This window comes from Doryrhamphus excisus, chromosome 1 (assembly GCF_030265055.1).
Source record: "Doryrhamphus excisus isolate RoL2022-K1 chromosome 1, RoL_Dexc_1.0, whole genome shotgun sequence".
In the NCBI taxonomy this organism is placed as follows: Eukaryota; Metazoa; Chordata; class Actinopteri; order Syngnathiformes; family Syngnathidae; genus Doryrhamphus; species Doryrhamphus excisus.
In genome coordinates this window covers 41,425,880-41,441,582 of record NC_080466.1, presented here as the reverse complement: position 1 = coordinate 41,441,582, position 15,703 = coordinate 41,425,880, and the positions used below count along the sequence as shown (strand labels likewise).

Sequence of the window (15,703 nt, the reverse complement as noted above, 5' to 3'; positions counted from 1 at the left end):
TTCATCACAAATGTCTTAACTTGGGAATAATACTACTAACTGCAGTTTGGAGCACATTTCACTTGTTTTAGTGTTGAAGAAATTAACACGAGTGGAATTTTTCACTTTTTTTTCAATCAGTCGAAGCTCATAGACAGTGAATAAATTAACATTTTTAAGGAAAAGTCCATATTTTATGTAATTATTGATTATTACACTCGTCCCTCCTTTATTGTGGTTAATTGGTTCCAGACACGATCACGTTAAATGAATTTCCACAAAGTAGCGTTCGGTATTCTGTGTCTCATCAGCTACTATCAATGTATTACTATCATTTAAATTATCATTTAAAGTAGCTATAACCTTGACTATTATTGCCACTAATGAGGGGTAGGATTTGATAAGCTTTGCTTCCTCCTACTCCTTTTTGGACATGCAAAGCTGTGAATTGTGTAAATCGTGTGCATGTTAAACGGGATTCACCACTTTCAACATAGCATTCTACCAAGCTACTTAGCCTACAGTTTGTTATTCTAAACTTAAAAAAGGGTTTCAAACAGATCGAGGTTAGAAGGATAAAACCACTTCCACACGGAATGGGAGAAGTACTTTTTTTTCACTGTATCATGGTCAGACATGCCATGGCTGACTGCATGCAACGTGAAGGTCATGTAATGTATTTCCCGTTTGTTGGGAGAGCTCTAAAGATCAGACTATAACAAAATTTGATTCGGACAATTTGGAGTCGCCAATTAACCTAGCATGTTTTTGGAATGTGGGAGGAAACACCGGAGTACCCGGAGAAAACCCACGCATGCACGGGGAGAACATGCAAACTCCACACAGAGATGGCAGAGGGTGGAATTGAACTTTGGTTTCCTAGCTGTGAGGTCTGCACGCTAACCACTCGACCGCCCAGCTGTGGAAAGTTGCCAAACAGATGCCAAAAAAAATGCCATTTTTAGTTCAGGTTTCCCAAACTTTATTTATAAAGTTATATATATATATATATATATATATATATATATATATATATATATATATATATATATATATATATATATATATATATATTAATATCAGCCACAGCCATAAAATAGAAAGTCACATCCACACAAAAAATCTAACATTTGTTCACTTCCTGCTTTCCTAATATAATTTAAGTTACTGATTGTAAAAGTACCAGATGAAGGGGCAGTACAGTAGTATTCTAGACATAATAGCCACCGGTCAGTACATTTTCTACGCTAACCTGTCTTATTTATGTCTCAGATGGCTTATTTTCTATTATTATGAGTACAATATTGAGTAACATACATGTAAAAGTGACTATAGGGGTGTTATATTGTGTCTACAGGGCTCTAATAATGTTAAAAATACCTATTTAGAAGGTCAAGAATAGGTTTTCGATACGATATTTTGTTCTACACTTTATTAGAAAGCAGGAAGTGAACAAATGTAACAGTTACTGATTGTAAAAGTACCAGATGGAGGGGTAGGATTTAATAAGCTTTGCTTCTTCCTACTCCTTTTGGTCATGTGGAATTTTGAACTGATTATGTGATGCAGTCAATTGTAATCTGATGCATAAAACCATTCCCATTCCCATTCCCATTCCATCCCTCTACTCTGGTGACTCCAACATCACACATCTACAGGTGGCAGCGGCAGTCTCTTGAAATGTTCATGAAAAGTGAAGTGCGTCCGGATTAGATGATAGCCGATGCTGACCATGCTGGTATCCTTTTGATATCCAACACCACCACTCGTGAAACATTGTTTCATGCGTTTCACCAACACCCCCAAAACACACACACACACACACACACACTTTCCCGTTGTCCACCGAAAGGACATGTCAAAAAGAGGTGGAGGTCGACAGGGGGTGATGGATAGAGGGTGTGTCATGTGTCCTGCGTCTCATCATACTGTCACAGCCACCAGTCCAGCGCCTCTTCTGTCACATGCACTCTGCTCACATTCCACCCAGGCCCAACCATGTCAGTAAGGATAAACACATTGGGCGTGCACACACACACACACACACACACACACACACACATGTACACACACACATGCACACCTGCTTGAGCAGCCGTATTTCTATGGATTTAACACAACTCCAAATGTATGGCTGAATGAAATGTTTCAAATGATGAAGCATCCCATTGTGGTCACTGCAGCTAAAGGCCATAATAATAACAATAATAATATTAATAATCATGGTGGGCGGCACGGCGGTCTGGTGGTTAGTGCGCAGACCTCACAGCTAGGAGACCAGGGTTCAATTCCCACCCTCGGCCATCTCTGTGTGGAGTTTGCATGTTCTCCCCGTGCATGCGTGGGTTTTCTCCGGGTACTCCGGTTTCCTCCCACATTCCAAAAACATGCTAGGTTAATTAGCGACTCCAAATTGTCCATAGGTATGAATGTGAGTGTGAATGGTTGTTTGTCTATATGTGCCCTGTGATTGGCTGGCGACCAGTCCAGGGTGTACCCCGCCTCTCGCCCGAAGACAGCTGGGATAGGCTCCAGCACCCCCCGTGACCCTCGTGAGGAAAAAGCGGTAGAAAATGAATGAATGAATGAATGAATAATCATGGTACTTTTTTTTTAGGTTTATTTGGTTGTTGTACTGCATACTGGTAATAACTGCAACAGAATTACACAATTAGTGTCAATGTTTCTGGCAGCCTTGACACAATTTAGTTGCCTTTTTATTGAATCTGAATCAATAAAAAGATAATAAAAATCAGTCTGAATCAATGCTTCGGTTTTAGGAACGTCAAAAAACAAAAAAGGCTAAATCGTTCCTTCCCAAACTGGGCAGCTACCTCATCTGCGTTCCTCTTGAACCTCTGCTGTCATGTTTCAGGCCCGACGGCATCGGTACCGTAACCGTAGAGGAGAAGGAGCGCTTTGAGGAGATCAAGGAAAGGCTTCGAGTGCTTCTAGAAAACCAGATTACACATTTCAGGTGAGAACGGTTAGCGGGGAAATTCATGGGGAAACCGAATGCAGTATCTTTTTATGCGTTTAACGCTTTCTCTGAAAGGTATTGCTTTCCATTCGGACGCCCAGAGGGTGCCCTGAAAGCAACATTGTCCTTGCTTGAAAGGGTGAGTGGATGCACAAGTGACAAATCCAAGATCATTGAATGAAATGATACTGTGCTCTGTTGACAATCTTTTTCCCGGACTATACGCCGCACTGAAATACTAAAAGAAGACAATTTAAATACGTGACTCCATGCCTGGATACATGTGTAGAAACGTAGGAAACAGTCCTATTTTAACACCAAAACTTCATTTTTTGTATTCACAAACTAAACGTCCGTGCAACACACAGCTGCAGATACCCGCTGGAGAAGAGCGCGGCATAAAGAGCTGACTTTGATGTGATGGTGTGATGGTTTCTCAACCCACACAAGCAGCATACGTTAAATTCCAAATATATTTTGATATGTGAATCCCACCTATTCCAAACTATGGAATGTCGTGATGCTTTTGTCTGTATAGTGCAAGGGTGCTCATTAAGTCGATCGCGGAGGTGGTACTGGTCGATCGCTGGTCGATCGCGGCGTGACATTAAACCTCGCATCAATGCCGTCACTTGATTGATATACAGGGCAGCCATTCAGATGACAACTGAATGTTGCCCTTCGGGCGACCAATCAAATCAAACGACGTCTCTAAATGCAGCAGAACTTACGATGTCAGCCTATCATCCATCCCCGTTACTTGATTGACATACAGGACAACCAGTCAGATGACAACTGAATTTTGACCTTTAGGTCACCGCTCATGCGTAAACAACGATGCAAAGTGCTAAGCTAGTCGGCGAATTGCGTCAGATTTTAAGCCCTCGCTAAAGTTGCTTAGTGCTTTTCATAGCACTGAGTCTGCACTTTTAAAGGTTTTTAACGACCTATTTTTAATAACTGACTCTGGTGGTTCAGCCATTTTAGTGCTTTTAGACCTGACTGCTGCTTTTGACACAGTGGACCATACCATTCTTTTATCTCGCCTGGAGAACTGTGTGGGTGTCAGGGGGTCCGCTCTTGAGTGGTTTAGGTCGTACCTGTCAGGGAGATGCCTTGCCGTGGGACTTGGGGGATCTTACTCCTCCACTGCTCCGCTTGACTGTGGAGTTCCGCAAGGATCAATTCTTGGGCCCATTTTATTTGCCCTCTACCTGGTCCCACTTGGCGCAGTACTTAAAAAGCATGGCATCTCACATCACTTGTATGCGGACGACTGCCAACTGTACTTGCCACTCGCAAAAAATAATCATGCCCCCCTGACACCCCTTCTTGAGTGCTTAAGGGATGTCAAGGCCTGGTTGGCTCACAACTTTTTAATGCTTAACGAGGAGAAGACCGAAGCTATCCTCCTCAACTATAAAGGCCCCCCTATAGACTTCGGTCCCCTCCAAAACAACATTCGTCCCTCAGCCACCAGCCTTGGTGTCATAATAGACAGTGATTTTAAACTCAACAAACAAATTAATGCAGTTATAAAATCTTGTTTTTATCATCTTCGGCTTTTAAAAAAGGCCAAGTAAAAAAAGGCCCCCAATATCGAAAGCTTTAAGTCTCGTCTTAAAACCCACTTTTATTCTCTGGCTTTTAACTCAGAGTGAGTCGTATGGTCCTGTGTCTTTTAGTTCTTTGTTTTTATTGTAATTGGTTCTATTTTTTATACTTTTATTGCTTTGTTTCTTGTTTTTAATATTTTAATATCTATTTTATTATTTTATTTCTTAAATGATCTTTTAGTTTTGGATTATTACTTTTTATTTTTACTCGTCTGTGCAGCACTTTGGAAACTCTGTTTATAAAATGTGCTATATAAATAAAGTGGATTGGATTGGATTGGATAAAGTTTATGGTCACTAAAATGAGTGAAGTAGCTGGACCAAGTAAAAAGGCAAAAACATATCACTTCCATACGGAATGGGAGGTGGACTTTTTTTTTCACAATGTCTTTTTCGAAGTGCGTTTGCCTCATGTGCCATTCCACCATCGCAGTACCAAAGAAGGGAAATGTGGAGTAATGTGGAGGTAATTACAAAAAATGTTAATAGTTAATTATGTGTGTTTTGCAATATTGGCTCATTTGGTTATGTAAGGTACATCAACATACATTGTACGTACAAATAATCCTCAATACATTTGAAAATAAATAGATGTTTTGCATGTTTGTAGTGGGTAGATCAGGGGTGCTCACACTTTTTCAGCATGCGAGCTACTTTTAAAATGACCGAGTCAAAATGATCTACCCACTACAAAAATGCAAAACATCTATTTATTTTCAAATGTATTGAGGATTATTTGTACGTACAATGTATGTTGATGTACCTTACATAACCAAATGAGCCAATATTGCAAAACACACATAATTAACTATTAACATTTTTTGTAATTACCTGAGTTTACTTTGATGACTTACACTGAATTGAACCAGCCAGGGATGCATAGTCCGGACAGTAGCTGCTGATAGCCAGCCTCAAGCACACTTCCAAATGTTTATCAGTCATGTCCGATAATGATAATATCCATATCATAATATCCGTATAATATTCCATATCCGTATGGAAGTGATATGTTTTTTGCCTTTTTACTTGGTCCAGTTTTTGCCTTTTTACTTGGTCCAGCTCCTTCACTCATTTTAGTGACCATAAACTTTAGCGAGGGCTTAAAATCTCGCAATTCGCCGACTAGCTTAGCACTTTGCATCGGTGTTTATGCATGAGCGGTGACCTGAAGGTCAAAATTCAGTTGTCATCTGACTGGTTGTCCTGTATGTCAATCAAGTAACGGGGATGGATGATAGGCTGACATCGTAAGTTCTGCTGCACTTAGAGACGTCGTTTGATTTGATTGGTCGCCCGAAGGGCAACATTCAGTTGTCATCTGAATGGCTGCCCTGTATATCAATCAAGTGACGGCATTGATGCTGGGATGATATTTTTTTAATGTCACGCCGCGATCGACCAGCGATCGACCAGTACCACCTCCGCGATCGACCGGTAGATCGCGATCGACTTAATGAGCACCCCTGGGGTAGATCATTTTGACTCGGTCATTTTAAAAGTAGCTTGCATGCTGAAAAAGTGTGAGCACCCCTGGCATAGCGTATGGTGAAAGGTTTAAAAATAAACAAAAACAAAGCTTCTTCCTTCCTGAAAGGTTTTGATGAAAGATGTTGTCACCCCGGTTCCACAAGAGGAAGTCAAATCTGTGATCCGTAAGTGTCTGGAGCAAGCAGCTTTGGTCAATTACCAGCGCCTGTCAGAGTACGCCAAATTAGAAGGTAAGTTAGTACTCCATCATACCTACAAATACTGTATGTGTAGTACATAATAAAGGATCTTACTGGACTTGGTTTGTTTAGAACCAGATGCGATTGACCTTCTCTGCGTCTGACTCTGCCTTTTAAAGAAAGTAAAAATGCATTCAATGACCCACTAATCTCTTTGCTGGCTTCCACTTTGCCTCAGCTTCACACCGGCTGAAGCTCATGTCGGTCCTACAGCTGAATAGATCCTCCCTTCCCTTTGCCTCGCTCTCCGATAACTTCCATTCTCACCATTTTCTTCTCCTTGTCTATTGGCACTTCCTGTTTCCAAGCAGGAAGGCCGATAAACAAATCATTACGAGGCTCTGCTCTGGCAGCTCATCTTTCTGTTGACGCAGGTTTTCTTTAGTAGACATCATAAAGGTAACATAAATATATTATTTTAACAAAATATAGCGCTAAACAAGACTTTTATATTCATTTCCAGTTGGTAAACAAGGTAGCACCAATGCCGTTGAATGTTAGCACCCCCATTTGTTTGTGATTAGTCCGTTCCAACATGCCCGACAACACCCTAACATGCATGTTTTTGGAATGCGAGAGAAATGCCAGAATCTGTCTATAGTGTCCCGACTCTAAAGTTGCCTGGACGGTTTGTTTGAGCACTCGATTCCATGAAATCTAGTTTGTTGTCACACTGTACGATAACCAAGACACATCATTTTTATGGAAAAACACATCTTACAAAAAAAGGCCATACCAAAACCGAGGTACCACTGTATATAATTAAAAAAAAAACCTGAAACCATTACCAGTAGAACATAGGTAAGTTTCAGGGAAATATCAGTTCCCAACTAAAATTCATTCATTCATTTTGGTAGCTGGAGCCCATCCCAGCTGTCTTTTGGGCGAGAGGCGGGGTACACCCTGGACTGGTGGCCAGCCAATCACAGGGCACATATAGACAAACAACCATTGACACTCACATTCATACCTATGGACAATTTGGAGTCGCCAATTAACCTAGCATGTTTTTGGAATGTGGGAGGAAACTGGAGTATCCGGAGAACACGGGCGAGAACATGCAAACTCCACACAGGTGGGATTGAACCCGGGTCTCCTAGCTGTGAGGTCTGCGCGTTAACCACTCAACCGCCGTTGTACACATTTTATTTATGCGTACAAATAAAATACTTTTTGAGTTCTTTCTGGGATTCAATTAGGTTTCTCACCTTCTTTATCAAATTGCTGGCATTCACAGCTCTATTTTGGCCCCATGGCGGGTGGTTTAGCTCAATACAGTTAATGCAATTAGTCCTTAGCTCTACTCCAAAGCAGTTACTACTATATCTGAGAAATGGTAAATGGTAAAAAATGATGTCTGTAAAGAAACTTCCACCTGCCTGAAGAAACACAGCAAGGCAAATCTTAGTGTCGCTAATGTGATTAGCGACATTAGCGTTCATTTTCTCAGAAAAAAAAAAACAAAAATCCCCTCATAGTGCTGTGCTTCTTGACTTCTGAGGAATAAACACGCAGACCTTTCAGATCTAACCCCGCTTGGTGGAACGAATGGTTAATCCAAAATCAGACTGCCCAACCATCACCAGGCGACCGTCCCATGAGCTACGACAGTAAATGCGGAGCGATATTGACGAGACTTTTGACAGTTGATTTATTTTCTAACCATTTGCATCCTTGTAAGAATCATTTAAAAACATCATAGTCCAATTATTTGTCCGCTTATGCTGACTTTTGGTCTTTACTATTGGACACGGACATGATGGACAATGGGGATGATTTGTACGGATCATTATCCCGCTTGAGAGTTCGTCACCCAACAATGATTCCGATTATTTCCAAATAATTATTTCCGATTATTTGGAAAATGACACGGATAACACCTATCAAAAAATATATCCAATGAACAAAGTGGACCTAAAAAACCTTGCTCGAACCCCACCGAGCACTACGGCCATCCGTCTGACCCTGGCCTCTCGCATGCCTCGGTATCCTCCCTCTTTCTCTGTAGGGAAAAAGAGAGAGATGTACGAGCATCCTGTCTTCTGCTTGGCGTCTCAAGTGATGGATTTAACCATTCGTGAGTACTTCCCTCATCTCCCGGCCCCATCCTCTACCTCTGTCTCCAACGCCATCTTCTTTTTTTTCTCTCGCAAGCAGCATGCACGCCGACCACTCCAAGTGACCTTACAGTGGTGTTGTTAAATTGTTGTTTCAGTCTGCAGCGTCCGCTTCCACGCAATCTGCCTTTCAGCTTGTTTTTTCCTGTCCTGCCCAAAAGCGCATTGACATTGTCCGTTTGCGACTTGAATGCATTTTTACTTTGCTTGTGTGTTTATCCGTTTCAGTGTTTAAAATCATGATAAAGAGGGACCGCAGTTCATGAAATGTGATCTTATTCTTTAACGTCGATCATCGTACGAATCGTAGCTTCGCTTTGTTTTTGTCTGAATTGAAGAAACTAAACATGCTGTATGACAAATAAGACATGGTTCCTATGCAAGTATGGGAAGTATACTTTACTTTGAACTTTGAGAGTGTTTAGTGCCTGTCTGAGAAAAGTATATAAAGTGTATAATGACGGGTTTTACAGCCTTACAACAGCCTTGACTGACTACTTATTATTTTTACCTATTGCGGGTTATTGTTGCAATTGATTGTGTTTATTGGGTAGTTCCAACATGAACTAGTTAGTGGTTGGATTATATACACATACCGTATTTTCCGGACTATAAGTCGCACTTTTTTTCATAGGTTGTCTGCTTGTGCGACTTATAAATGCAAAAAAAAAATTATATTACATAATCACTGGACATCTTTTCTGTTCATGTTTATTTTTTGTGTAGCTGAATAACCATTGTGTTAGCATATCTTACACCTATTCAGCCTGTTCTCTATTCGTTTATTATAGTTAGAACTTGCCTTCCAAGAGGACGTAAAGTCTGTTTTGGTCAAGTAGTTTGTAAAATAAATTACCCACAAAAAATGCGACTTATACTCCAGTGCGACTTATGTATGTTTTTTCCTACCTAATGATGCATTTTTGGCGAGGTACAACTTATAGTCCAGAAAATACGGTATCACAAAAGAGGAAAAAATTCAATGTTGATGTTTGTATGTTATTTTGTCTAAATCATAAAGATATTAGAACTGCTTTCTTTGATGACAGGCTGAAATCAGAGGATATTTCCATTTTTACTAAGGATGTTCCGATCAGGGCTTTATGTTACCGATACCAAATCCCGATAATGCATGAGTGAAATGGGCCGATACCAATGCCAATACCGATCACATACACGCAGTGGAAATGTTTAAGAGCTACTTTTACAAAATAGAATAGAATAGAATAGAATAGTCCTTTATTGTCATTGTCGAAGTACAACGAAATTGAAAAAGTGCCAAACAGTCAGTGCATCATTCATGTGTCAACTACATTAAGAATAAAAATAAATAAGATAAAATAAATAAATAAAATAAATAAAATGAAAATAAAATGAAAATAAAATGAAAATAAAATGAAAATAAAATGAAAATAAAATAAAAAAATAAATAAAATAAAATAAAATAAAAATAACATAAAATTAAATTAAATTAAATTAAATTAAATTAAATTAAATTAAATTAAATTAAATTAAATTAAATTAAATTAAATTAAATTAAATTAAATTAAATTAAATTAAATTACATTAAAATTACATTAAAATTTAAATTTAAATTTAAATTAAATTAAATTAAATTAAATTAAATTAAATTAAATTAAATTAAATTAAATTAAATTAAATTAAATTAAATTAAATTAAATTAAATTAAATTAAATTTAAATTAAATTAAATTAAATTAAATTAAATTAAATTAAATTAAATTAAATTAAATTAAATTAAATTAAATTAAATTAAATTAAATTAAATTAAATTGAAATTAAATTAAAATTAAATTAAAATTAAAATTAAATTAAATAAATAAAACACTCAGTCAAGCATAAAATTCAATTAAAATGCTATTGCACAATGTTAAAATGAAAATGGCCAAGAGCTACTCATTTTTGTAACATTTATTTCCATAGATTATTTCAAGCCAAACTAAGCCGTTTTATCAGAACATGAACAAAATGCTGGTATCCACAACTCACGTTTTGTACTTCACAATGCATTATTTCTAGTCTTCTCCCATTATTAATTGAACCCCTCCAGCCTTATGAACCGCAAATGCAGCCAACTCCCTGCCCTCGGAGACAAAATGCCATCCTAGATGGTGATCGGAGCACCCCTAACTTTTACATGTTCACAGGCAGTCGGAAATTACTAACTCTTGAACACTACACATAACTACCAGGTTATTGTTTTCAGTGAAAAATACAAAGGCAAAAAAATGTAACAATGTGTAGTTTTGTGGTTACAGCAAACTCTCCCACTACCTTCCTTCGCTCCCTGGTACAACAGACATGAGTAGGTCCTAACAAGCCCCCATTCTAATAAGTACAGTGGACCCATTCTGTGGGAGCTGTCAGCCGCGTGAACACGACTTGAGCTCCTGCAGGCAAATGATCAGCCGGTCGTCTTGTTGTCCGCAGCATGACTGAACCACTTGAGCTTTGCGGCGGATTGGGGTGAACGGTCACGACCCTGACGTGGCACGTTCAAATCTTCAAACAGAACTCAGGCTTATATAAGATATCTGCATCACGATGCAATTAGTGTAAAAGTGTAATTAGTGTAGAAGTGCTAAAGATCTAATATGGTGCGGCTAAATTAATATAAGTACTATATTTAAATGCTTAATATAAAGTTAAATTGAGCTGTATGGTGGGTATGTCGGTTCAGGAAAAGTTTATTTGGTTGACATTTTGAGACTTTTATATGCAGGCTTTCTCAAAAAAAGCCATCCACAAGTTGATTATGCCTCATTTATCCAAGTGTATCTGTTTATATGTGTTGTTTGTTGATGGTCCTGGTAATGCAAGGCTTTAACCTCTTCCTCCTTCCTTACATTTAAGCAGAATTTGAATTGTGAATTGTTTTGTTTTTCACAAGTTCTTATATATTTTTTTTAAATGTACAAATGCTAATACTTTGACTACAAGATTTGTTTTGTGCTCATTCAAAAATAGGAAATGGCTCGAAGGCAAGTACCGAATCTAATAGTTATAGTTTAGAACCCAGGACATGCAGTACAACCCCACCCACTCACCCACTTTGCCACTTTATTATAAATGATAATGCACCAGCCAATGGACTGAGAGATGAACTAATGGATGATGTGGAGATAATAACGCTTATAATAACTTTAATCTACAATCCACATTTTCCATATGAAAATAGCTTGGAGTGCATTATCATGCTTATACCATGGCCATGGAAAAAAACAAACAAGACAACATTGGAACTTATACTTGTTTTAGGTGTTACTATCAGGTCTTTATCGACCATTCCAAAACGTGAACATTGGTGGTCAGAAGTCACGTACACTCATCATGGGCATGGAGGTCATTTTCACTTTAATTGGCTTCTTTCTCCAGGGATGGAATGATTAATAAACGTATATATTCTATGTCTTCTTGGGTGCACAAGTCCAACCATTCGTACATTTTGTTTCGTTAATCCTGGTCTGGGTCACCGGGGGCGGCAGTCTCAGTAGGGAAGCCCAGACTTCCCGGATGACTGGGGTCTTCAAGCTAATTTTTAGGGTGAGTTCAGCCACCCTACAGAGGAAACTCATTATGGACGCTTCGAACCGCAATATCGTACTTTTGTTAGGTGAGGATAATAATAATAAATTTAATTTTTAACGCACTTTACATCAAAATAATGATCTCAAAGTGCAATAGTTACAATAGAAGAATAAAAGTTAACAGCAAATGTCACAATAGCACAACCAAAATAAGCAGAGCAGCGGAGATGGAAATGACCAAAGCCAAACTAACACAGCACAGTGAAAAACGTTAAATATGCGTTAAAATAGGCAAACTATGTAAAAGCTTTTCTAAAAAGATATGTTTTTAATCCTTTTTTAAAATGTCTGTGGCGCCCTCAGATAATCAGGGAGTCCGTTCCACAGACTTGGGGCAGGTGTGCAAAAGGCGCTTTTGAGCGGAGGTGGCGTGAGGAGGCTTGTGGTGTGAGGGGGGGTTATGGGCAGGAGGGAGACTTTAAACTCAATCCGGTATTTAACAGTGGAGGGATTTGAGGATGGGGTAGATAGACCCGTACATTTTGATCTTTCGGCTTCACCACGACAGTCCGGCACTTCACGCTCCAACGTTTCCTCACTTGTGAACAATCTGGGGGACGACTTGGATCTGGAGGTGGCGAGTCTCATCCTGGAAGCTTTACACTCAAACCCAAACTATAGCATGCACAAGTTTGGATTCATATTGGATTTTTGTAATTGACTGAACTGACGATCGGATCTGAGGCGAAATGTCTTTGATGACAACCTGGACGGTCCGGTTGCAATCGAACAAATGCCCCGAGAAGGCGCACTCATTCATTCATTCATTTTCTACCGCTTTTTCCTCACGAGGGTCGCGGAGGGTGCCGGAGCCCATCCAGCTGCCTTCGGGTGCGAGGCGGGGTACACCCGGGACTGGTCGCCAGCCAGTCACAGGGCACACATAGACAAACAACCATTCACACTCACATTCATACCTATGAACAATTTGGAGTCGCCAATTAACCTAGCATGTTTTTGGAATGTGGGAGGAAACCGGAGTACCCGGAGAAAACCCACGCATGCACGGGGAGAACATGCAAACTCCACACAGAGATGGCCGAGGGTGGAATTGAACCCTGGTCTCCTAGCTGTGAGGTCTGCGCGCTAACCACTAGACCGCCGTGCTGGAGAAGGCGTACTGTATCACAAAATATGTAATCTATAATCAATTCTAATTCTAATTGTGCACCCAGTTCTTGTTTTTAAAAACCATCAAATATATAAATTATATAATCCTTGCACCCTGGACAAAGAACACTTCAAAGAAATCATGTGTTTGTAAACTTCGGACCACATTTTTTATCTTTGCATATCTAAGCCATGGTATAATCTCATTCCACTCACTGCACATGATAACGACGCCCTTTTAAGGCAGGCAGAAATGATCTTTTGGAATGGAATCATTTGTACGATTGGTCAAGTTTGCTCGATCAGATAAATAATTTCACGGCGCTAAGTCGCTAAAAGACACGAACCAGGTAACACAACAAGATCTGATCCCAACATTACTGCATGATGAGTGTTCAATGTTGCTGTTTGCATCCCTCATTATTACATGTTTTATCTGGATGTTGCCTTCACTCTCCTGCCACACTAGTTGCACCTATTAGGATGGGTAGACTCTAGACCAGGGGTGGGCAAACTACGGCCCGGGGGCCACATCCGGCCCGCCAAGTGTTTGAATACGGCCCGCCCAATCTTTCCAAAGTATTTCATTTAAACTCAACATACAACCTGGCATCGTGGCCTGAGCCAACCTTTCGATGGTTTTATCAATTTCGTTTTTTGACATGGTCTGTTGTTTACAAAGTGCTCCTGAAAAAAGGGACACAAGCACATAATAATAATAATAATAATAATAATAATAATAATAATAATAATAATAATAATAATAATAATAATAATAATTATTATTATTATTAGATTATTAGATTATTATAATTATTATTAGAACTATTATGATTATTATAATTATTATATTGATGCTAATTATTATATTAATTATATATAATATTATTGTTATATTTGCATATTTTACATAATAATAATATAATAATTATTATTTTAATTTTATTGTAATTATTATAATATTTTATTATTTTTAAAATATTTAAATATAAATATAACATAATAAATAATAATAGCAGATTGCATGACAATTTTACAGATACAATAATACCAGGTGGACTGTTACGTGTAAAATATATAGTCTGCCCCCCCCCCCCCCCCCTAAATTTTGTCATATCAATGCGGCCTGCGAGTCAAAAAGTTTGCCCACCCCTGCTCTAGACACATGTACAGGATATGTAAGGATCACTTTTGATGCTATTTTAACCAAAATGTCACAGATCTTATCTTATATTTTCTAGTGTTTGGCAGTAGGCAGGATAACGTGCATGTTGCATACTTTTGTCAATGTTATATTTCTTGATGTTCCGAGAGGGTGTGTTCTTTCCCCATGCATCATATCGCATGCATCCTACCCCGGGGTATAAATACGGTTCACTTTAAGTTAACATTTTTAGATTAGACTCTATATTTGGACTTTATTTTTGCTGCAGAGAATGTTGGCCGACTCGCCACTCCTGCAAAAAAACTGGAGGACACCATTCGCTTGGCCGAGCTGGTGATCGAGGTGCTGCAGCAGAATGAGGAACACCATGCTGAGGTCAGTATGGAGACACACACACACACACACATAGTTACACACACACACACACAAAGGTTACCATAGTTTAGAGTAGTTAGCTGTAAACAGTACTGATGTGTGCCGCTCCTGTCAATAGACATCCATTCTATTTGTGTGTATGTACAGTACAAAGAGTACTTCAATGTGTTGCACTTGTACCATTATGCTAACATCAAATACTTGGACTACTCACTACTATTCAAAATTTGTTCTCCAATATGGCAAAAATCACAACACAGAAACCCTGAAACCATTACCAGTAGAACATAGGTAAGTTTCAGGGAAATATCAGTTCCCAACTAAAATTCATTCATTCATTTTCTTCCACTTATCCTCACAAGCGTCGCTCGGAGTGCTGGAGCATATCCCGGGGTACACCCTGGACTGGTGGCCAGCCAATCACAGGGCACATATAGACAAACAACCATTCACACTCACATTCATACCTATGGACAATTCGGAGTCACCAATTAAATTAGCATGTTTTTGGAATGTGAGAGGAAACCGGAGAAAACCCACGCATGCACGGGGGGGAGAACATGCAAACTCCACACAGAGGGTGGAATCGAACTTGGGTCTCTTAGCTGTGAGGTATGCGCGCTAACCACTCGACCACCGTGCGCCCATTTCGCACAACAAACGTAAAAGAAATATAAATACGTTGTTGGAATCGGGAGTTCGGGATTATGTTAATGTATAAATGCGATTGAATGAGTTAATATGGGAATCGAATACAGACTTCACCATTTTCAGGGCTTGGATAAACATTCATTCATTCATTTTCTACCGCTTTTTCCTCACGAGGGTCGCGGGGGGTGCTGGAGCCTATCCCAGCTGTCTTCGGGCGAGAGGCGGGGTACACCCTGGACTGGTCGCCAGCCAATCACAGGGCACATATAGACAAACAACCATTCACACTCACATTCATACCTATGGACAATTTGGAGTCGCCAATTAACCTAGCATGTTTTTGGAATGTGGGAGGAAACCGGAGTACCCGGAGAAA

The 15,703-nt window shown here is 39.3% G+C and overlaps 1 protein-coding gene across 10 annotated transcripts in view; it reads left to right on the top strand.

The window, feature by feature from the left end:
* cadpsa (Ca2+-dependent activator protein for secretion a) overlaps window positions 1-15,703 on the top strand; it is a 95,320-nt gene that overhangs the window by 36,893 nt on the left and 42,724 nt on the right. For 6 of the 10 annotated variants that reach the window (XM_058065765.1, XM_058065755.1, XM_058065775.1 and 3 more), the window contains 4 exons: window positions 2,855-2,956; window positions 3,035-3,098; window positions 6,170-6,293; window positions 14,570-14,676. In XM_058065765.1, coding sequence (XP_057921748.1) covers window positions 2,855-2,956; window positions 3,035-3,098; window positions 6,170-6,293; window positions 14,570-14,676 — 397 coding nt within the window. Of the gene's footprint in view, window positions 1-2,854; window positions 2,957-3,034; window positions 3,099-6,169; window positions 6,294-8,310; window positions 8,380-14,569; window positions 14,677-15,703 lie in introns of all 10 variants that reach the window. The other 4 variants (XM_058065746.1, XM_058065738.1, XM_058065709.1 and 1 more) reach the window with 1 other exon arrangement.